The 24,432-nt window shown below is 45.8% G+C and overlaps 1 protein-coding gene across 2 annotated transcripts in view; it reads right to left on the bottom strand.

The window, feature by feature from the left end:
• Positions 1-24,432, bottom strand: part of LOC139530772 (ryanodine receptor 3-like) — a 177,282-nt gene that overhangs the window by 45,460 nt on the left and 107,390 nt on the right. For both annotated transcript variants that reach the window (XM_071327455.1, XM_071327456.1), the window contains exons 27-40: positions 24,222-24,396; positions 23,563-23,771; positions 21,925-22,127; positions 21,706-21,775; positions 21,465-21,625; positions 21,191-21,356; positions 20,513-20,599; positions 20,147-20,373; positions 19,222-20,038; positions 18,803-19,003; positions 17,776-17,878; positions 16,931-17,065; positions 10,893-11,166; positions 10,581-10,695 (exon numbers count right to left, since the gene is read on the bottom strand). In XM_071327455.1, coding sequence (XP_071183556.1) covers positions 10,581-10,695; positions 10,893-11,166; positions 16,931-17,065; positions 17,776-17,878; positions 18,803-19,003; positions 19,222-20,038; positions 20,147-20,373; positions 20,513-20,599; positions 21,191-21,356; positions 21,465-21,625; positions 21,706-21,775; positions 21,925-22,127; positions 23,563-23,771; positions 24,222-24,396 — 2,943 coding nt within the window. The remainder of the gene's footprint in view (positions 1-10,580; positions 10,696-10,892; positions 11,167-16,930; positions 17,066-17,775; positions 17,879-18,802; positions 19,004-19,221; positions 20,039-20,146; positions 20,374-20,512; positions 20,600-21,190; positions 21,357-21,464; positions 21,626-21,705; positions 21,776-21,924; positions 22,128-23,562; positions 23,772-24,221; positions 24,397-24,432) is intronic.

Raw genomic sequence — 24,432 nt, 5'->3', positions numbered from 1 at the left:
GTCCGTGCCGCTAAAAAAACCATCCCCACAGCTTGATTCTGCCACCACCATGCATCACCGTAGGGATGTTGCCAAGTATCCTACAGACACGACGCTTGGCATTCACGCCAAAGAGTCTTAGTTTCATCAGACCAGAGAATCTTGTCTGAGAGTCTACAGTTGCCTTTTGGCAAACTCCAAGTGGGCTGTCATGTGCCTTTTACTGAGGAGTGGCTTCCGTCTGGCCACTCTACCATAAAGGCCTGATTGGTGGAGTGCTGCAGAGATGGTTGTCCTTCTGGAAGGTTCTCCCATCTCCACAGAGGAACTCTGGAGCTCTGTCAGAGAGACCATCAGGTTCTTGGTCACCTCCCTGACCAAGGCCCTTCTCCCCCAATTGCTCAGTTTGGCCGGACGGCCAGCTCAGGAAGAGTCTTGGTGGTTCCAAACGTATTCTTTTTAAGAATAAATGGAGGCCACTGTGTTCTTGGGGAACTTCAATGCTGCAGACATTTTTTGGTACCCTTCCCCAGATCTGTGCCTCGACAGTCCTGTCTCGGAGGTCTATGGACAATTCTTTCAGCCACATGGCTTGGTTTTTGCTCTGACATGCACTGTCAACTGTGGGACCTTGTATAGACAGGGGTGTGCCTTTCCAAATCATGTCCAATCAATTGAATTTACCACAGGTGGACTCCAATCAAGTTGTAGCAACATCTCAAGGATGATCAATGGAAACCGAATGCACCTGAGCTCAATTTTGAGTCTCATAGCAAAAGGTCTGAATACTTATGTAAATAAAGTCTTTGTTTTTTATTTTTAATAAATGTACTAAAAGGTCTAAAAACCTGTTTTCGTTTTGTCATTATAGGGTATTGTGTGTATATTTATGAGGATTTTTAAAAATGTAATACATTTTAGAATAAGGCTTGGCCTCCTGAGTGGCTCAGCTGGCAGCTTCATTAAATAGTACTTGCAAAACACCAGTCTCGACTCTGGGATGCTGGCCTTCTTGGCAGAGTTCCTCTGTCCAGTGTCTGTGTTCTTCTGCCCATCTTAATCTTTTATTTTTATTGGCCAGTTTGAAATATGGATTTTTCTTTGCAACTCTACCTAGAAGGCCAGAATCCCGGAGTCGCCTCTTCACTGTTGATGTTGAGACTGTTGTTTTGCGGGTACTATTTAATGAAGCTGCTAGTTGAGGACTTGTGAGGCGTCTGTTTCTCAAACTAGACACTAATGTACTTGTCCTCTTGCTCAGTTGTGCACCGGGGTCTCCCACTCCTCTTTCTATTCTGGTTAGAGCCAGTTTGCGCTGTTCTGTGAAGGGAGTACTACACATTGTTGTACGAGATATTCAGTTTCTTGGCAATTTTTCGCATGGAATAGTCTATTCTTGTTCTAAGAAATGAAGGCTGACGAGATTCAGAAGAAAGTTTTTTGTTTCTGGCCATTTTGAGCCTGTAATCGAACCCACAAATGCTGATGCTCCAGATACTCAACTAGTCTAAAGGCCAGTTTTATTGCTTCTTTAATCAGAACGCCAGTTTTCAGTTGTGCTAACATAATTGCAAAAGGGTTTTCTAATGATCAATTAGCCTTTTAAAATGATCAACTTGGATTAACTAACACAACGTGCCATTGGAACACAAGAGTGATGGTTGCTGATAATGGGCCTCTGTAAGCCTATGTAGATATTTCATAAAGAACCTGCCGTTTCCAGCTACAATAGTCATTTACAACATTAACAATGTCTACACTGTATTTCTGATCAATTTCATGTTATTTTAATGGACAAAGAAATTTGCTTTTCTTTCAAAAACAAGCACATTTCTAATTGACCCCAAACTTGAACGGTAGTGTATATATATATTTTTAGAATAAGGCTGTAACGTAACAAAATGTGGAACAATTCAAGGGGTCTGAATACTTTCTGAAGACACTGTACTATAAGTAGATGTAAATCTTAGCTCTCACACAAGCAAAGAGACAGAGGAGTGTGTTGAGTCTACTGACTACTTGGTTTCCTCGGGGCTTGTTACTATAAATCCCCTTCACTAATGAATGCCTGCTGGGATGTCTTTATTTCTGCACTCCTCTGCCTTCCCAACACACACTCAGGCTCCCTGCTACGTGCAGTACAGTCACCCTTACATTGCTCTGCAGCACATACACATTGAAGCTCTGGAAAACCTGACTTTTATGTATTAAATCCTACGACCAATATTTTCTCAAGCTTGTTTATTGACGTGGTGCCAAAGTTCAAGGACATTATTACAACGACGTTCAAGAATGACACCTTACAATTGGGGAATGGAAACAGGAAGCTTGTGTTACCTTTCTCACACCACTACAGTATTCATTTCAATAGACCCTTTCCATGCCTCGTTGTTAGAACGCAATATATTCTTATAAAAAATAAAGAGCGGCACACACTCTATATACAAGCTCTCAGTAATTTATTGATTAATCCACCAATGTTTTGTCACACAGGGCCTTCTTCAGGGTAATATCATGAGTGATTGAACCAAGTTATATGGTTTGATTGCCCACTGTTATTTTGATATGGTTCAATAAGGATAAAGGATAGATTAGGGAAACAGGGAACACACAACCATATTGGAGGTCTGGTGAGGTGACCAAACAATAGTGCCAATACTTACTATTGGGCAATGGAACCCGAGAGGAAGCTTGCGTTACCTTTCTCACACCACTACAGTATCCATTTCAACACACACTTTCCACGCCCCATTGTTAGAGCTCAATTTATGTCCAGAACTTTACTGACGGTCAGGGCTGTTGAAATGCCTGGTTTATTATGTAAATAGTTTTGTAGAACTCTGGTATTGATGGTCCATTTCAGGGTGAGTCATTGATATGAATGCTCAGAGTGAAAGAGCTGTGAACTCAGCTGGCCCACATCTGCCACCACCTTTCACACTGTGTTTGTAAGCACCACGGCATATTAGGCAGCCATCATTCAAAAAGTAATCATACATACAGTAGCATGGGAAGGGTGTGGCATGCACAGGGGAGGACCAGGAGGTTGAACTCAGACTTCTATTTAGGAATGGGATCCTAGCCAGAGTTGCCAGATTAACAGTGAGTACAGTGAGGACAAACCTAGCCTGCCTCTCTCCTTCCACACTGAGTCCAAACCTAGAGTCACTGGGTCCTGATTGTGACAGTGGAAAGCAGTTTGCACCGCAGGATCCAGAGATGGCCTCAATGAAGCTCGAAGACAGCAGTTAAACACTGGAGCTGAATGTCAACATTAAAGATGAAGAAGAGGTGCAAAATGGGAAATCTGTTTATCATGGTAAGGGCAAGTTCTATCTTTCTAGAAGTTACCCACTCGGCACAAACTGGTTGAATCAATGTTGTTTCAACGTATTGTGACGTGGAATCTGTGTGAAAAATACATTGGATTGGAAAAAGGCATCAACTGTAAAATGTTGTTTTGAGGGTGGAATTTCAACTACAGGATTATGTTATAATTTTAACTGATTTTCAACATTGACAAACATTGAATACAATATGTTGAATTTGTTCCTTTGAAACAATGTCAGATCTTCAATGTTATATCCACTATAAGAAAGAAAGAAAACAATAGGTCGGGCAGCATTTCCTACTGGGGAGTTAAGGATAACTTAAAAACACAGTAACGTATACATAAAAGAGAGAAGCCTTACTACTGCTCTGACCCTGGAGAGTTTCTCTCAACTGGGCCACTTAAAAATACACCAAAATAAACACACAGGAGAGAAGCCTTACTCCTGCTCTGACTATAAAAAATGCTTTATAACATCAAATGACCTTAATGTTCATCAGAGAGCACACACAGGAGAAACCTTACTTCTGCTCTGACTGTGGGAATAGTTTCTCCGTGTTGAGCTACTTAAAAAGACACCAATGTATACATAAAGGATAGAAGCCGTACTACTGCTCTGACTAAGACGAGTTTCTCCCAATTGGGCAACGTAAAAACACACCAACAGATACATACTGGAGAGAAGCCTTACTACTGCTCTGACTGTGGGAAGTGCTTCAACAACATCAGCTGAGCTAAAAGTTCAGAGAATACACACAGGAGAGAAGCTTTACCACTGCTCTGACTGCGGGAAGAGTTTCTCTCAACTATGGATGGGCACGGTTATTTGAATATTCAAAAATCCGAATGGACGTTAATATTAGATTACTTGAGAGAGTATTAATAAAAATCATAATACAAATAAGGTATTTTAAAAAAGTCTGTCTAAAATGAAATACAAAGAGTTTTTTTATTTTTTATTTCACCTTTATTTAACCAGGTAGGCTAGTTGAGAACAAGTTCTCATTTGCAACTGCGACCTGGCCAAGATAAAGCATAGTAATTCGACACATACAACAACACAGAGTTACACATGGAATAAACAAAACATACAGTCAATAATACAGTAGAAAAAATAAAACAAAAGTCTATATACAGTGAGTGCAAATGAGGTAAGATAAGGGAGTAAAGGCAATAAATAGGCCATGGTGGCGAAGTAATTACAATATAGCAATTAAACACTGGAATGGTAGATGTGCAGAAGATGAATGTGCAAGTAGAGATACTGGGGTGCAAAGGAGAAAGATAAATAAATAAATACAGTATGGGGATGAGGTAGATAGCCCATCTGTAAACAGCCCATCTATGTACAGGTGCAGTGAACTGTAAGCTGCTCTGATAGCTGGTGCTTAAAGCTAGTGAGAGAGATGTGAGTCTCCAGCTTCAGTGATGTTTGCAGTTCGTTCCAGTCATTAGCAGCAGAGAACTGGAAGGAAAGGCGACCAAAGGAGGAATTGGCTTTGGGGGTGACCAGTGAAATATACCTGCTGTAGCGCGTGCTACGAGTGGTTGCCGCTATGGGGACCAGTGAGCTGAGATAAGGCAGGGCTTTACCTAACAGAGACTTGTAGATAACCTGTACCCAGTGGGTTTGGCGACGAGTATGAAGCGAGGGCCAACCAACGAGAACGTACAGGTCGCAGTGGTGGGTAGTGTATGGGGCTTTAATGACAAAACGTGACAGACTGCATCCAATTTGTTGAGTAGGGTGTTGGAGGCTATTTTATAGATGACATCGCCAAAGTCGAGGATCGGTAGGATGGTCAGTTTTACGAGGGTATGTTTGGCAGCATAAGTGAAGGATGCTTTGTTGCGATATAGGAAGCCGATTCTAGATTTCATTTTGGATTGGAGATGCTTAATGTGAGTCTGGAAGGAGAGTTTACAGTCTAACCAGACACCTAGGTATTTGTAGTTGTCCACGTATTCTAAGTCAGAGTCGTCCAGAGTAGTGATGCTGGACGGGCGGGCAGGTGCGGGCAGTGATGAATTGAATAACATGCATTTAGTTTTACTTGCATTCAAGAGCAGTTGGAGGCCACGGAAGGAGAGTTGTATGGCATTGAAGCTTGTCTGGAGGTTAGTTAACACAGTGTCCAAAGAGGGGCCAGAAGTATACAGAATGGTGTCGTCTGCGTAGAGGTGGATCAGAGAATCACCAGCAGCAAGAGCGACATCATTGATGTATACAGAGAAGAGAGTCGGCCCGAGAATTGAACCCTGTGGCACCCCCATAGAGACTGCTAACAGGCCCTCCGATTTGACACACTGAACTCTATCAGAGAAGTAGTTGGTAAACCAGGCGAGGCAATCATTTGAGAAACCAAGGCTGTCGAGTCGGCCAATAAGAATGTGGTGATTGACAGAGTCGAAAGCCTTGGCCAGGTCGATGAATACGGCTGCACAGTAATGTCTCTTATCGATGGCGGTTATGTCGTTTAGAACCTTGAGCGTGGCTGAGGTGCACCCATGACCAGCTCTGAAACCAGATTGCAGAGCGGAGAAGGTACGGTGGGATTCGAAATGGTCGGTAATCTGTTTGTTTACTTGGCTTTCAAAGACCTTAGAAAGACTGGGTAGGATAGATATAGGTCTGTAGCAGTTTGGGTGTAGAGTGTCACCCCCTTCGAAGAGGGGGATGACCGCAGCAGCTTTCCAATCTTTGGGCATCTCAGACGATACGAAAGAGAGGTTGAACAGGCTAGTAATAGGGGATGCAATAATTTCGGCAGATAATTTTAGAAAGAGAGGGTCCAGATTGTCTAGCCCGGCTGATTTGTAGGGGTCCAGATTTTGCAGCTCTTTCAGAACATCTGCTATCTTGATTTGGGTGAAGGAGAAATGGTGGGGGCTTTGGAGTGTTGCTGTGGAGGGTGCCGGGCAGTTGACCGGGGTAGGGGTAGCCAGGTGGAAAGCATGGCCAGCCGTAGAGAAATGCTTATTGAAATTCTCAATTATAGTGGGTTTATCGGTGGTAACAGTGTTTCCTGAGCTCAGAGCAATGGGCAGCTGGGAGGAGGTGCTCTTATTCTCCAAGGACTTTACAGTGTCCCAGAACTATTTTGAGTTAGAGCTACAGGATGCAAATTTCTGTTTGAAAAAGCTGGCCTTAGCTTTCCTAACAGCCTGTGAATATTTGTTTCTAACTTCCCTGAAAAGTTGCATATCACGGGGGTTATTCGATGCTAATGCAGAACGCCACAGGATGTTTTTGTGCTGGTCAAGGGCAGACAGGTCTGGAGTGAACCAAGGACTATATCTATTCCTAGTTATACATTTTTTGAACGGGGCATGCTTATTTAAGCTGGTGAGGAAGGCACTTTTAAAGAATAACCAGGCATACTACTGATGGGATGAGGTCAATGTCATTCCAGGATAGCCCGGCCAGGTTGATTGGAAAGGCCTGCTCGCAGAAGTGTTTTAGGGAGCGTTTGACAGTGATGAGGGGTGGTCGTTTGGTCGCAGACCCATTACGGATGCAGGCAATGAGGCAGTGATCGCTGAGATCTTGATTGAAAACAGCAGAGGTGTATTTGGAGGGGGAGTTAGTTAGGATGATATCTATGAGGGTGCCCGTGTTTACGGATTTGGGGTTGTACCTGGTAGGTCCATTGATAATTTGTGTGAGATTGAGGGCATCAAGCTTAGATTGTAGGATGGCCGGGGTGTTAAGCATGTCCCAGTTTAGGTCACCTAGTAGCACGAGCTCAGAAGATAGATGGGGGGCAATCAGTTCACATATGGTGTCGAGGGCACAGCTGGGGGCAGAGGGTGGTCTATAGCAAGCGGCAACAGTGAGAGACTTGTTTCTGGAAAGGTGAATATTTAGAAGTAGAAGCTTGAATTGTTTGGGTAAAGACCTGGATAGTAAGACAGAACTCTGCAGGCTATCTTTGCAGTAGATTGCAACACCGCCCCCTTTGGCAGTTCTATCTTGGCGGAAAATGTTATAGTTAGGGATGGAGATTTCAGGGTTTTTGGTGGTTTTCCTAAACCAGGATTCAGACACGGCCAAGACATCCGGGTTGGCAGAGTGTGCTAAAGCAGTGAGTAAAACAAACTTAGGGAGTAGGCTTCTAATGTTAACATGCATGAAACCACATTTTTACGGTTACAGAAGTCAACAAATGAGAGCACCTGGGGAGTGGGAGTGGAGCTAGGCACTGCAGGTCCTGGATTAACCTCTACATCACCAGAGGAACAGGGGAGAAGTAGGATAAGGGTACGGCTAAAGGCTATACGAACTGGCCGCCTAGCAGGTTCGGAACAGAGAGTAAAAGTAGCAGGTTTCTGGGAACGATAGCATAGATTCAAGGCATAGTGTACAGACAAAGGTAAGGTAGGATGTGAGTACATTGGAGGTAAACCTAGGCATTGAGTAATGAGTAATGGCTCTACAGTGAAATAAGACAGTAATCACAAACCAGGACAGTAATGGACGAGGCATATTGATATTAGAGAGAGGCATGCGTAGCCAAGTGAACATATGGGTCCAGTGAATGGTTGGGCTGGCTGGGGACACGGCGATTCAGACAGTTAGCAGGCCGGTGCTAACAAGCTAGCAGTTAGTACGCCGGGGCTAACAAGCTAGCAGTTAGCAGACCGGGGCAAGCAAGCTAGCAGACCAGGTTAGCAAGCAAGCAGTTAGCAGACCGGGGCAAGCAAGCTAGCAGTTAGCAGACCGGGGCAAGCAAGCTAGCAGTTAGCAGACCGGGGCAAGCAAGCTAGCAGTTAGCAGACCGGGGCAAGCAAGCTAGCAGTTAGCAGACCGGGGCAAGCAAGCTAGCAGTTAGCAGACCGGGGCTAGCAAGCTAGCAGTTAGCAGACCGGGGCTAGCAAGCTAGCAGAAGGGCCTTTGGGGGACGTCGCGATGGAGGTAAGTCTGTTTTTGCCTCTTCGTGCGGTGACGTCGATAGACCAGTCATGGATTAGTAGAGTTCCAAGTAGCTCTACGTAGCTAAGAGGCCGCAGTTAGCAGAATGGGCCTTCAGCAGACGTCTCGCCTGAGGGGCCTGTTGGAATCCTCGGGCAGATTATGTCGGTATTCCAGTGGTAGAGGATCGGCGGGGTTCCATGCCCCGTACCGGCAGTAGAAGGGATCCGGATATTTTAGCCCAGTAGTGGGCTTCGGTGGTAGCCCAGGAGCCCTAGCCAGGCTAGCTTCAGGCTAATTGGTGCTTGCTCCGGGATGGAGACACTGGCCAGGAGTAGTCACCCGGGATTGCAGTTAGCTAGTTGCGAAAATCCAGATGAAAATGTTCAGAGTTTGCGGTAGGAATCCGGGGATATGGCGAGAAAAAAATAGGTCCGTTATGCTCTGGTTTGAGTCACGTACGAAACTGGCGAGAGCTTTCCGAGCTAAAGGTTAGCTGATGACCGCTAGCAATAGTTTCCTGACTGATAGCTGGTAGGTAGTTAGCTGGCTAGCTTCAGTTGAGGGATTCCTGATCCGAAGTAAATAGAAATACTTTATTTAAAAAAATAGATCCACGCCGCATTGGGTGAGGCGGGTTGCAGGAGAGTATTTAGAAGTTGAGGTTTAGGAAAATATTTTTAAAAGATATGCGAATAAAAATATATATACAAGGGACACAACAGGACAAAGACAAAGACGTCTGACTGCTACGCCATCTTGGATTTTTCCCCCAACTATCTATGTGACATTGCTACATAATCTACGAGGATAAACCATGACATTCACCATTTTTATAAAACTGTTTTTATGAGTGCGTCCCATAAAAAAGACGCACCCGAAGCCGACACGTTTCACACATGTACCTTGTTATTGTCAGTCAATCAAAGTGGCGCTACAGTCAGAGGCTCCATGTGTAGCAAGTGAAGTGGGAGATTTCTAGTCAATGGAAAATGGAATTACAATTATGGAATTAAGTTGGCTAAATGAGAAGTAGTAGGTTACAACGATCAACCAAAAGGTAGGCTATTGTTTAATATGAATGGAGTTGTTGTAGACAAGTACGGAGAGCACAGCAAAATAGCCTCAATTAGTCTTATTATGTTAGCTAGCTAGCTTCTTTACAACGATTTGATGCAGTCAAGACAGGCACTACCAGATGGTAAGATCGATAATTTATGGCCACTGGAGGAATTACCATTAGACAGAAGAGGTAATTGCCTCAGGCCTCACATCATCAAGGGTCCTAATGAGCTGGGCATAATACAATTATTGTAATTAAAATTATTTTTCCAGTGTGGCCTTCCGCATCTGTGGTGGAATGTGGCCGAGCTATCGCTGTGTTTGTCAGACAAGGAGACATCCCGAAAATCTTTCTCACAGTTTGGGCTACACTCTAATATGACCCCCCCCCCCCCCCCCCTCTCCGTTTCACTCGACAACTCCCACAAGTGTCATGGTACCGGGATGAATGTAACCCCAAAAAATTCATGGAAGTGAATAGGGCATTTCCACATTAAATGTATATGGGTAATTCCAGGATTTCTTTTTCTTTTTCTGAGCTTTCTCATATCTCTCAGATATAGGACAAACACTTCAAAACAAAACAAACAACTTTTTGGGGGACTATCTGTTTTTCCATGTATGAATCTGTTATTCAATGCGTTTCTACGGGCTAATAGCAGTAAGGCCAAATTCAATGTTTCATCAAATGTTACATTTTTTACAGATACCTAAAGAGATCCTAAAATTCTAAATCAAATAGCTAAATGACCCTTGGTATGACCATCTTAAAACAATTCCCCCCCGGCTTAGACTCTAGAGCAGGGGTGTCAAACTCATTCACAGGTGGGCGGTGGCACCTTAATTGGGGAGGACAGGCTCATAGTAATGGTTGGTATAGAATAAATGTAATGGTATCAAACATATGGTTTCCATCTGATACCATTCCATTCACTCCATTCCAACCAATATTATGAGCCGCTGGTTTTTGATTTTCCTTTCAATTAAGACCTAGACAACCAGATGAGGGGAGTTCCTCACTAATTAGATAACTTATTTAATCAATCAAGTACAAGGGAGGAGCGTAAACCCGCAGACACCGCAGACACTCTGTGCAATGAGTTTGACACGTGGTCTAGAGAGCAGTTTAAATACAAAAAATATGTTTTAAAGTAATTCCCTTTAAATGGGAGTTGTTATGCTGCATCTGACACCTACCCAGTAGTCGCACAGTGCTAATTGAATCTCTCATCAACACCTCTGCAGTATGGCATGGATGCTGTGCTACACCAGTCTCTTCTATCCTAACTACTGTACCTGGGACTTGCCTCCTCCCAGCACGTTGACCATCACCTCCATCACCGTCTCATGCATGCCCAGCACACGCATCAGGTTGGGGTGCTGGTAGAATATCTTGTTGTTCATGATGTCACTGGATGGAAATACAAAACACAAGCAACTCTGAACATGAGAGAATACTTAGAACAGAGTGATGCCTGAACATGCAACACTGCTATTGTATCGATCTTAGAAGTTACCAAAGGCTTGTAAACAATATTTCATCCACTAAAAACACCTAATTATCAGACTATGTTCATGCAGACTTTGTTGTGACGTGCCCTTGCCTACCCCAGACCGTCGATCATGAGTTTCTCCTCCTCCTTGCCCATGCGTACGGACAGCAGTGATCTGATCTGACCCAGAGAGGCCAGCAGGTTGATGGTGTCCTGTATAGAGGCAGCACTGATAGTGTAGCTCTTCCTCATGGCCCGGAGCAGCTCTCCAATGCTGTCGTACTGTCTCCTCAGCAGGCTGAACATCACTCTGACCAGCTCGGGGTCCTGGACGTGGCACTCCTGAGCCCAGCTCACCATGGTCTGGCTAATCAGCTCTTTAAGGTTGGCTGGGGGAAATTGCAGAACCTCATTAACTCCTAGACTTTACACTGTTAGGATATAGGTTATATACTGGATAAGACTGAGATGTCTTATTTAAGATACTCTTTGAAGACGTAGGGTTTCAGACGTTTTCAGAAGATGGGCAGGGACTCTGCTTTCCTAGCATCAGGGGGAAGCTCATTCCACCATTAGGGTTCCAGGACGGCGAAGAGCTTTGACTGGGCTGAGCGGGAGCAGAGTCCACCTTAGGGGTGGGACGGCCAAGAGACCAGACGTGGCAAAACGGGATACAATAGTGGTAAAGACAACCAGTATTTTTTTATTTTTTTTTATTCACCTTATATTTAACCAGGTAGGCCAGTTGAGAACAAGTTCTCATTTACAACTGTGACCTGGCCAAGATAAAGCAAAGCAGTGTGACAAACAACACAGAGTTAGACATGGAATAAACAAACGTACAATCAATAACACAATAGAAAGAATCTAGATACAGTGTGTGCAAATGAGGTAAGATTAGGGAGGTAAGGCAATAAATAGGCCGTAGTGGCAAAGTAATTACAATTTAGCAATTAAACACTGTAGAGATAGATGTGTAGAAGATGAATGTGCAAGTAGAGATACTGGGGTGCAGAGGAGCAACAACAACAAAAATATGGGGATGAGGTAGTTGGATGGGCTGTGTACAGGTGCAGTGATCTGCTCTGACAGCTGATGCTTAAAGTTAGTGAGGGAGATATGAGTCTCCAGCTTCAGTGATTTTTGCAATTCGTTCCAGTCATTGGCAGCAGAGAACTGGAAGGAAAGGTGGCCAAAGGAGTAATAGGCTTTGGGGGTGACCAGTGAAATATACCTGCTGGAGCGCGTGCTACGGGTGGGTGCTGCTATGGTGACCAGTGAGCTGAGATAAGGCGGGGTTTTACCAAGCAGAGACTTGTAGATGACCTGGAGGCAGTGGGTTTGGCGACGAGCATGAAGCGAGGGCCAGCCAACGAGAGCATACAGGTCGCAGTACTGGGTAGTATTTGGGGCTCTGGTGACAAAATGGATGGCACTGTGTGATAGACTGCATCCAATTTGTTGAGTAGGGTGTTGGAGGCTATTTTGTAAATGACATCGCCGAAGTCAAGGATCGGTAGGATAGTCAGTTTTACGAGGGTGTTTGGCAGCATGAGGGAAGGATACTTTGTTGCGAAATAGGAAGCCGATTCTAGATTTACTTTTGGATTGGAGATGCTTAATGTAAGTCTGGAAGGAGAGTTTACAGTCTAACCAGACACCTAGGTATTTGTAATTGTCCACATATTCTAAGTCAGAACCGTCCAGAGTAGTGATGCTGGACGGGCGGTCAGGTGCAGGCAGCGATCGGTTGAAGAGCATGCATTTAGTTTTACTTGCATTTAAGAGCAGTTGGAGGCCACGGAAGGAGAGTTGTATGGCATTGAAGCTCGTCTGGAGGTTAGTTAACACAGTATCCAAAGGGCCAGAAGTATACAGAATGGTGTCGTCTGCGTAGATGTGCATCAGAGAATCACCAGCAGCAAGAACAACATCATTGATGTATACAGAGAAAAGAGTCGGCCCGAGAATTGAACCCTGTGGCACCCACATAGAGATTGCTAGAGGTCCGGACAACAGGCCCTCCGATTTGACACACTGAACTCTGTCTGAGAAGTAGTTGGTGAACCAGGTGAGGCAGTCATTTGAGAAACCAAGGCTGTTGAGGCTGCTGATAAGAATGTGGTGATTGACAGAGTAGAAAGCCTTGGCCAGGTCAATGAATACGGCTGCACAGTATTGTCTTTTATCGATGGCAGTTATGATATCGTTTAGGACCTTGAGCGTGGCTGAGGTGCACCCATGACCAGCTCGGAAACCAGATTGCATAGTGGAGAAGGTACGGTGAGATTCGAAATGGTCGGTGATCTGTTTGTTAACTTGGCTTTCAAAGACCTTAGAAAGGCAGGGTAGGATAGATATAGGTCTGTAACAGTTTGAGTCTAGAGTGTTTAGGGTAGTATGTTAGATGCTACTAATCCTCTAAGTGGGAGCCTTTTTAAATGTTCTTTATCCAGCGGAGACTTGCTTGCAGTATCAGCTCTAGCTGATCTTAGCTCTGCAGTGCCTTCTGGCCTGTGTGTCCTTGTGCACAGAGAATGACCTTCTCCATCTATAGAGGTCTGCCCCAGAGACACAGCAGGGCTCATCTGGCCCTTCAGTTGCAGCCCTGCACTGCTCACAAATCCCCCTCACACTGCTGTTAAAGACAATGCACTTGACTAGCTGATCTCACTTCTATCCATTGTCACCATGCAAGAGACACAATTGAAACCATTCAAAGACTCAATTCAGAAGCCTGGCTCAGTGATGCAAATTACAGCCTGAATTAGAAGCAGCTCTCTCTCTGCCGGCTTTGAGTGCCTTCGCTGGGCATCAGTCAGCTACAGGTAGAACACTGTCTGTGTAGAACACACAGCAACAAGTAGAACACTGTCTGGTAGAACACAGCAACAAGCAGAACACTGTCTGTGTAGAACACACAGCAACAAGTAGAACACTGTCTGGTAGAACACAGCAACAAGCAGAACACTGTCTGTGTAGAACACACAGCAACAAGTAGAACACTGTCTGGTAGAACACAGCAACAAGCAGAACACTGTCTGTGTAGAACACTGTCTGTGTATAACACACATCTACAAGTAGAACACTGTCTGTGTAGAACACACATCTACACGTAGAACACTGTCTGGTAGAACACACAGCAACAAGTAGAACACTGTCTGTGTATAACACACATCTACAAGTAGAACACTGTCTGATAGAACACACAGCAACAAGTAGAACACTGTCTGTGTATAACACACATCTACAAGTAGAACACTGTCTGTGTATAACACACATCTACAAGTAGAACACTGTCTGGTAGAACACACAGCAACAAGTCTCTTCTCAAAAGGAAAGGTGATAAATTGTGTGAGCAATGTCAATGTCATACTTTTCCGTTTGGATTTGGAAAGATAACACTTTTTCTAGTTCATTCACGAAAAGGCGATTGCCCATTCTCAATGGAGTGCAAGTGAAGCACTCTTATGTAAGAATGAGACTCACTGGGAGAGTAAGAGGTATTAATAGTAATTTAGCATATTCTGCTGCCTCTCCCGGTTAACTGGGTCATTCGTTTGGACAGCTCATATGAAGGGAACCCTCAAGGCTTCAATAAAACCAGATCGATACGCCTGTGGAGGTGTGTGGCGGTGGTATGTGGCGGTGGAGTGTGGCGGCGGTGGTGTGTAGCGGTGGTGTGTGGCGGTGGAGTGTGGCGGCGGTGGTGTGTAGCGGTGGAGTGTGGCGGTGGAGTGTGGCGGCTGTGGTGTGTAGCGGTGGTGTGTAGCGGAGGTGTGTAGCGGCGGTGTGTAGCGGTGTGTAGTGGTGTGTAGCGGTGGTCTGTGGCAGTGATCTGTGGCGGTGGTCTGTGGCGGTGTGTTGCGGCGGTGTGTAGCGGTGGTGTGTGGCGGTGTGTAGCGGTGTGTAGCGGTGGTGTGTGGCGGTGTGTAGCGGTGGTGTGTGGCGGTGTGTAGCGGTGTGTAGTGGTGGTGTGCGGGGGTGTGTGGCGGCGGTCTGTGGCGGCGGTGTGTGGCGGCGGTGTGTGGCAGTGTGTCTGTCTGTCTTCCAAGGTTAGGTAGCATCGCCAGAGTGAGAACAGTAACACATTTAGAGCAGTGGGGGCGGGGGGGGGGGGGGGGGATTAGGTGGCTGTGTTTTAAAGTCTCTGTTTCTGCTGGTTGGTTGATTGGCTTGTACGCCACCGAGTAATCAGTCCCAGCACCAGAGAGAGGCAGCAGGGCAGGAAGGGCAGTAACAAACATGTAACAACATTTCTCCCTCTCCAGCTACAAGGAGCATAACGACCATCTCTCATTACATAAAGACACGCATGTCTCAGCTGCCAGGAAGGACAATAGAGTTCCAAAGATGAACAAACGCCAGTCAGCCGGCAGGCCCAGTGGAGCGAAACTCCTCACAAACACACACTACAGCTCACACTATATCTCACATAGCCCGATCAACAGGAAGCAAATAATATTGGACCAATAAATGAATGTGGCCGATAGATACTAGGTTAGCGAGTTTGGCATAGCTATTGCCTTTATCCTGTGATCTGATCAGCATCCTATGGGAGTTACAGTGGACTTTAGGACCCCTGCTGTATTCTCAAGGTCCCACGGGGAAGCTGAGATGACAGAGGGAGGAACCTGGGAGAGGGGAACATGTGGAGAGACTGGAGGCCGTGGAGGGACCATAAAACAGCTGACTAAATGTAATTGGACCCCTCATCCATGAGGACATGGGGACTGCAGAGGAGAGTTTGGGTCAATGCTGAATCAGGCCTCTCTGTGGGCTGAGGGGGGGGGGGGGGGGGGTTCAGGTAGGAGGTTGATTAGTGGGACTTCTCCAAAACAGTGGAAACACAGAGTTGTCTACCCACGTTTGTAGATGCATCAAAGCACTGCATTGCACCCTTTCCTTTTCTCACTCCTTCTTCACTCCCTCCTGCAGGACTCCTAATTCATTCAGAGGTAGTAGCAGTGGAACCATGTACCCAGTCTGCCGTTACACAGCATAGTTATAATCAATCATGTCTGAAGAAAACAGCCAATACGGGCAAGAAAAGTATTTTAGTGGAAATACACAACTACACAAATACACAACAAAATACACGTCTATTTTCATCTCCTTGCTCTTGTGAGATCAATAGTGGGGTCTCATGTGGTCCACATCAAGGTCTGTCTAACTGTCTGGGGACAGATTGCCTTTAACCATCTGCATTCACAGGTGCATATTTCAGGCCACATTTACCCGCCGCAATTTGGGCAGTTGTCCATGCCAGCATCACTCTTATTACAGGTAGTGAGCTGTACCCATCTTCAGGAAGAGTGCATGTTTTTCATCTTCCTGTTTCACAAAAAATTTGATTTACTGATCTCAGAACAGTGAGTGCATTGCTTTATGGTGTTACATGGTAGGAAAATTATCTGAAATTGCTTTATATCTCATTAACAGTTTCAAGAAATGTAGAGTTGTCCTGATAATATTGAGGATTCTGCTATTGTGAAACATTGTTGTGGCATTGGTTTGTCCTGAAGGACAGGGAGGGAAGTGTATGAATTCTTAATTGTGTTTTGATTAACGGCAATCAGTTAATTTATTAGTAGCCTCTGACATTACATTTTACATCTAGAATGTCAGACAATTTCCATACTGTACTCACACTGGTACAGTGCTCTGTGTGTGTATATGAGATCGGGATAAAGAAGCCTGAGTTAAATCAGTGCAGTGTTTTCTCTCTCTGCAGAAGAGCAGGACTGAGTGAAGATGCCCCTCACTGCCAGGCGGAGCAGCCATCCTCTACCGGCTCTGCATTACCATAATAACATTGAAAAAGAAATTGAAATGGAAATGACTGCCACTCTGTGTCTGTACTACATGCCAGACAAATGAAACAGGGCTTGTATGCCAGCATCACTATTCAACAGCTACCCTGCTCCTTTCAATTTCCCGACCTCCTGTGTTACAGCGAGTAAACAGTGACTTGTTTTGGAGAGATAACCTATTATAGGAGTCTATTAGGAAACATATGTTATCACTGAGGGACTGTTTTATCTTCAGGGACTACAGGGACTAGAGGGACATGGTGGGTTTCAGAGTCGCCAGTTCCTGTTATTGCTGGCTGTGACATATAGAATAAGAGTAATATTAATAGTATAGTCTTACAGGGGGCTTGCTGTTCCTGCTCCGTGGGCTCCTCTTCAGTCTTCAGAGGTTGACCTTTGATTTTGTAGACCAGGGCCAGCAGACGACCTTTAATAGACGTGTCCTGGTCATCTTCCTCTTCCTCCATAGGGATTCCTACATAAACACACAGCACAGGAATAAAATCGATATCACACTCCTGGACAAATATAATTTCCTAGGGGTAAATCGGGCAACATATGTCAGCTGTATCATATGGTTTAATTTGCTAGTGTAATGTTTTCCTTTCTCTTTCCATGCAGTCTCCATCCTAAGGTGCTGCTGCAGGTCAGAAAAGTGCAGCATGACTGTAGAATACATTACATCAGTATAGTACCCCCTAGGTACAGCCCTTTTCAATTATTTAGCAAAACATCAAGACGTCAGAGCAATCTGGAGAGGCAGTGAACTAAAACACATCAGCAGAGAGATAGAAGCCGTCCTTTCTGCAAAGAAACACAGGAAGCTCTAATACAACATCCCCCTGTAATTCAAATGAACCTGGGGAGCTCCGACAATAAACATAGATTTACAAGGATGAGAACTAACTATATTACATAGCTTGTGAAGTGAAACATGCAATTAATATTGCTGGGGATGTTTTCACCAGTCCTATTTGGACAAGCATTGTGTCCAATTTGTTGTGAGTAATAACATTGGCCATGTTGACGGTTTTGTTTTCAATGAATCCCGCAGCTCATCTCTACAGTATAATTTCCCACTCAGGCCCTGTGATGCTGCCATTCATTTTTTATTCCTAGTCAGATGGCAGGTCATAATATTCAGGTCCAGACTGGAGAATAAACCCTCCTGATGATGTTCTTTACCACAGTGCAGCCGCAGCTCGTTGTGGAAGGCATAGAGCTCCTCCTGAATGTCCTCTGGACATGGGCAGTCCTCCCCCGTACTGAAGTTCAACAGCATGTTAATCTGAAACACACACATAAACTGTCATTTAGGCCACATGACTGTAGTATGCAATGGGCTTACGCATTTTATACATATATAGTTCCGAAAAAATAGCAACTATGATCAAGCTTGTATGCAGTAATAGAGACTGAAGGTAAAATGACATTAAAGTTTGTGAAAAGTGCTGAAGTGAGCGGGGAGCAGTGACCCTGACGTGCTGTGTAGATGAGGAAATGGGGAGGTATCGCGCCCTCCTGTCTGGCGGGGGGGTTGTAAAGCCTGGATGTGGCCCCGTCCCCGGGCAGAGGCAATAGCACAACAGACAGGGATGGATTCCCACAGCCTTGAGGCTGGGCAGCGGAGGGACACACTCAAATTAAAGAGCTTTGGGGAGCAGTTAGAGAGACAGTCACTAAGCCTCTCAGTCACTCCGGGCTAGCAGAGTGGTTCTCTCCACAATGAAAGAACCCACTGATACAAATCCAAAGGGAATTTGAGGAAAAGGATGAAATATATTAACCATGAATGAGGAAAAATGACTGAATGCTCCCACACTACTCACTAGAGTTTAGAGTGGGGAGGTGGAAAGAGTGCCGCTGAGGTTTACGAGAACAATGTGCCCTTGTTGCGGTGTGTGTGCGCGTGCTCGCTAGCTTAGAACAGTAGTCTCAGCAGCAGCCTGTTCTGTGTTAATGTGCAAACTCTTCTATCTAATACAAATGTAACAAGGTTAACACACGCAGATGTCTGCAGTCACCCCAGTTGTCATGAAGTGGGCAGCATTTCAAAAAGCCTAACTCAACCACAGATTTAAGGCCACGGCCGAGAGTCTGTGACTAAAACTGCTTGCCACACTGTTACTCCACAGGAGAGATGATAAACTCCCCATAACCTACATCATTAACTAGGAGGCCATTTTAGGTTATTTCTATTTCGGTGTGCTACCTGTTCTTGGGGAGGGGAGCGGAACTCCTTGGTCTTCTTGGCGGTGACGGCAGCAGACATGTTGAGGGCCAGCATCAGCTCGTTGTACCTGAACTTCTGGTTGTACTGCAGCTTGGAGACAAAGCTGTCTGAGAAAGACACAATGGCCTCGATGCGATGCTTCAGCTCACAGTCACAGAAGTAGTGCAGCAGCTCACACATCTAGCAGACAAACACAGTTTCCACATATAATATCAGCTGGGATTTAGACACAGACACTAATGACACATATCTTCAGGGAACTTATTAGAAGAGAAAGCATTGATACAGAGACATTACATGGCTGAGTGATTTTAAAGTGGACTATAAAATGTCAGTGGATTTTTGCAGAGCATGTGATTGAAAGCCTAGCAGAACCAGTGTCTCAGTGGCCATGTTACCTGTCGTTTCACTGGCTCAGGCAGCCTCTTCTCCAGCAGACCTTTCATTGGCAGCTTGGCGTCTTTAGCCGCCTCCTCCTCCCCGGCCTCCACCGCCTTCTCCTCGGTGCCCGTCAGCCCCTCCTTCTCTGTGGCCTCCATCACCACGGCGACGGCCTCCTCGCTATGCTCCACAAACACGTTGGGGTCGATGAGGAGCAGGATCTTATGAACATCGTGACTGCCCAGCACGCCCATGGTGAGCAGTGTACCAATCAGCCTCAGGATGGGCACAAACTGGTACTCCACGCTGCCCCCTACAGGGTCCCTGATGTGATGCCCACCGCCTTGCACGGCCTCGGTCAGCATGGTGATGGCCTTCTCCTTCAGGGCATCCAGGGGGATCTGGGGGCTGTACAGGTGCTGCTCCCTCTTGGTGCTGATGAAGCAGGGGGGGTAGAAGTTGAGCCGGGGCTTCAGGGAGGTACTGAGGCCCACCCCGGGAGGAGAGTGGTGCTTGGAGGCATCGGAGAACAGGCGGATGCTGCGCGTCTCGGCGGTGATGGGGATAATAAACTCGTTGTTCATCATGAGGCGGGCCTCCTTGGCCGTCTCCAGGTGAATGCTGATCAGGATGTTGTAGAAGCCCTCGCGCAGCATGCCCGACAGGTACTGGTTGTCGATGGTGTAGAGCAGCTGGGATTGGTCCAGGTGGCTGCAGAGGGCGTGTGCCACGCGGGTGTTTCCCAGGGCACACAGGGCACAGTACAGCTTCAGGGTGTGGTAGTGGAACTTCCTCAGGTCCTCCTGCTCAGACAGCTCCATGATGTCAACACACCTGGTGGGGAGGTCAGTATACTGTTTAAACAGAGCGAGGACGTATACAGGAGCGCTTATGTCCTCAACCAGGGTGTGTGGTGCAATCTGTGTATGTGTGCACGTCTACCTGTTCTCCTCAGGTATGTGCACAGCCAGCATCTGCAGGGGCTCCAGACACTGCACCACCCAGCCGTGTCTCTCACTGACCCTGGCCGTCTCCACCTTTAGGAAGGTGTTGGGCATGCGACTCCACAGCACTGAGTTGATGGTCTGGACGTCCAGCCTCGGAGGGCACTGGGGTACTGGGTTCTTATGCTCACTCTTAAAGATGGCAGCTGACAGGGGCATGGCATTCTGTGGAGGTCAGAGGTCACAGAGCACATTGTAGTTCACGCAATGGATGATATACCAGTAGAAACGGTGGATAGATTTAAAATGGAATTCAGGTCAGGGCCATACTTGGATAGGAGGGATTCAAATCGAGTTACTCTACCTTTATCTTGGACAGCTCAAACTGGAAGAGGTTGGGGCTGGTCGGTCGCACAAACACAGCAGGAAACAGCTTTGTGTTTGGTTCCACCTGGTCAAGAAAGAGCACAGCACTAATATAACAAGTTTGCAGACAGAAAAGGCATATTGAGGCCATACTGCAGTTACAGTATAGAGGGGGACTATACAGAGTAGCATTGAGAGTGCATGATGTTCTGGAGCTATCTGAGTGTGTGTGTATGTCAGAGCGAGACTAGGGAAGAGGCTGGCAGGATGGCTCAGAACAGTTTAAAATCTTGCCGTGTTTCTGCGAGGGGAGAAATTAAGAAGATCATGCCCTTTAAAAGGGGAGGTTTTGTTGTATGGTTTGAGAGTACATACACAGACAGCCAGACACTGAGCTGAGATATGGCAGGCAGGACAGACAGCCCCTACCCTGCTGCTGAGCCCGAGGCATGGGGGACTGAGTGACTATCACACTGAGTAATGAAGAGATCAGGACAGGCAAATCTGTTTTTAGAGAATAGATGGTGTAGTTCTGATAAGAGACTGACTGATGGGACAGAGACTGTAGGGCTGATAGCAGCAGGAAGGAAGGAGGCTGAAGAGAGTGTGATACGAGATTGTAGACTGTGTAGTGGACATCTTAAATAGAGACATTGTGTAGTTGGCTATACCGTACCTGGTAGGAGGTGGCCAGCTCCTTGCCGTTGCCAGTGAAGGTCACCAGGCCAGTGGCCAGGTCAATGAGACAGCCTATCTCCAGGTCCACATTACTGCGACTGGACGAGTGACCTGAGCTGGTGACGTCCCCACCCCACACCATGTAGCAGTTACTCCTCCTCACACTGGGGAATGGTGAGGGAGGAAGAGGAAAAAGAAGATAGTATCTGATTAGTTGCTTATCACTATTCATACCGACATGAGGATGAGGGTTTCCTTAACAACACGATTACCTCTCATGGACCCGCCCACGCTGGTCTCCCAGGGTAACCGTCACCGTCCGGTTCTTACTGAGGTTGAAGTGGTTGCTATAGTAATGGTAGTCGGGGGTGACCCAGCCCACCCACACACAGGATGGATCCTGACCAGCGAACACCCTGACAGAGTAGTGGTACTGCAAGACAACATGGTGGCAGGTTAGCTTGACTACATGGCACCTGAACTATCATCAGCTGTTTATCATCCATTTCATACCGTGCTGATGTTGCTGTAATCTGTTCCTCTTATTCCATCATGACTGTGTCTCATAGACTTCAATGGATGTCTACAACGAAAACATCAGCATTGAATCATTTCTTTATATACTGTAAGTTAGAAGATAAAGCGCTTTTACAGAAACAAAGTTTAATACTGTCAGTGTCATATACAGATGTTAGTGTTGTACAACAGTGAATGTGTGTTCAGAGGCCTGACCTGTGTTTCAGTTTGAGGGACTCGTGATCTTCATGCACTCCGTTCATGTCCATGACAGGGCTGGTCTTGAAGAAGGAGTGGAACTCCACAGGCATGCTCAGTCGACAGTACACCATGTCACCATTACTGTTCTGGGTCCCAAACGTCCTGTGGCTCACCTTCAGACATGGAGGGCTGTCGATGGTGCCATCTATTCTGGTCACCTGGGATGGAGATGTATTTGGACAACTGATTTAGCCATTCTCCATCTTGGAAGTGAGATATCTTACTGGTTCTTTAACCTCTCTTGGGTAGGGGGCAGTATTTTCACTTCCGGATGAAAAGCGTGCCCAAAGTAAACTGCCTGTTACTCAGGCCCAGAAGCTAGGATATGCATATAATTGGTAGATCTGGATAGAAAACACTAAAGTTTCTAAAACTGTTAAAATGATGTCTGTGAGTATGACAGAACTGATATGGGCAGGCGAAACCCCAAGGACAAACCATTAAAAAAAATTGCAGTTCCTAGGGCTTCCACTAGATGTCAACAGTCTTTAGAAAAAGTTTCAGGCTGGTTTTCGGAAAAATTTTGGCTGTAGTGTTTCCAAGCGCATGGGTGGAAGCACGTTCTTTGTTATTTATCTCCGGTAATGAACATACTATTCTCAGTCTTAAATTTTACCATTTATTTACGTATTAGGGTACCTGAGGTTTGATTATAAACGTTGTTTGACTTGTTTGGATAAGTTTATTGGTAATGTTTGGGATTCATTTTGAATGTGTAAGGGGTACGTAACTTGTGTCAGGGAAGTCAGACGCAGGAGAGCAGAACTAGGTAATAGCCGGAGCAGTTTAATAGTAAAACCAATGGCATAAGAAATACAAAATATGGGCACAATAACCTGACGCGCACCAGTCAAACAAATGTGCACAAGCACTTACAACAAACAATACCGCACAAAGACATGGGGGGGAACAGAGGGTTAAATACACAACACTTAATGAGGGAATGAAAACCAGGTGTGGGAAAACAAGACAAAACAAATGGAAAATGAAAAATGGATCGGCGATGGCTAGAAGACCGGCAACGTCGACCGCCGTCGTGACAGTATGCATTTTGAAGGAGGGAAACCGGTGGATTATTGAATGAAGTGCGCCAGCTAAACTGAGTTTTTATGGATATAAAGAAGGACTTTATCGAACAAAATGACCATTTGTGATGTAACTGGGACCTTTTGGAGTGCCAACAGAAGAAGATCTTCAAAGGTAAGGCATTTATTATATCGCTATTTCTGACTTTTGTGTCGCACCTGCCTGGTTGAAAAATGTTTTTCATGTTTTTGTATGCGGGGCGCTGTCCTCAGATAATCGTATGGTGTGCTTTTGCCGTAAAGCCTTTTTCAAATCTGACACAGCGGCTGGATTAACAAGAAGTTAAGCTTTATTTTGATGTATACTACTTGTATTTTCATGAATGTTAAATATTTGTATTTCTGTAATTTGAATTTCGCGCTCTGCAATTTCACCGGATGTTGGCCAGGTGGGACGCTACCGTCCCACCTGCCCATAAGAAGTTAAGGTAAACCTTCTGTGAACGTCAACATATCATGTATATTACCGTTTCGATTTTGTCATTGACCTTTTGACTTTCGGTCTTACCATTATGTGGTTGTGGTTCTTTGGCACATTGACAAAGGTGGGGAGGCGTTTGCTGAACCACATGGTGACCTCACGGTTCATGTTGACGGCGAAGGGTTCGAAGCCCTCCTGGAGACCACACATGGTGTAGTACTTAAAGGTACTGGCGTCCTTCCCCAGGTTCATACGACCCACCTGGGACAGGCCCAGACTACACACTGGTATAAAACCTGGGGAACAGAGAGAGCGAGAGAAAGAGTGAGAGAGAGAAAAAGAGTGTGAGAGAGAAAGAGTGAGAACAACTGTCATCATTACCCTTCTCATTCTAAGAAAACACACATCAGGGGGAGGGGGAAATCAATCCAGCTTTTAATGAAAGCCATTTACAAGTGTCAGATTACATGAAGGTCAATTCATAACGGTGAGGCACTTATTTTCACTTATTTTGCAGCAGGTCTGTCAGTCATTTGACAGCACAGAGACATAAGAGAGGGGGCAGAGCTTAGATAGGTCCTTCACAGTCTCACACACTCACACCGTCTCACACACTCACCGTCTCACACACTCACCGTCTCACACACTCACCGTCTCACACACTCACCGTCTCACACACTCACAGTCTCACAGTCTCACACACTCACAGTCTCACACACTCACCGTCCTCCGTCTCACACACTCACCGTCCTCCGTCTCGAAGTCGGCAAAGCAGAGCTCAGAGCCCTTGTTGGTGATGAGGATCTCTCCGTTGAGGGTGAAGATCATAGACTTGTCCTCCATGTTGATCATACAGCCCACCACGTCCCCCGCGTGCCAACACCGCCCAAAGAAACGACTGCCCATGTTCAGACGTTGACCCTGAATATACACACAAAATAACTCTACAATCTGACT

Source organism: Salvelinus alpinus, chromosome 9 (assembly GCF_045679555.1).
Source record: "Salvelinus alpinus chromosome 9, SLU_Salpinus.1, whole genome shotgun sequence".
Lineage (NCBI taxonomy): Eukaryota > Metazoa > Chordata > Actinopteri > Salmoniformes > Salmonidae > Salvelinus > Salvelinus alpinus.
Note: the sequence above shows the minus strand (reverse complement) of the source record. Positions and strands in the feature narration are given on the sequence as shown.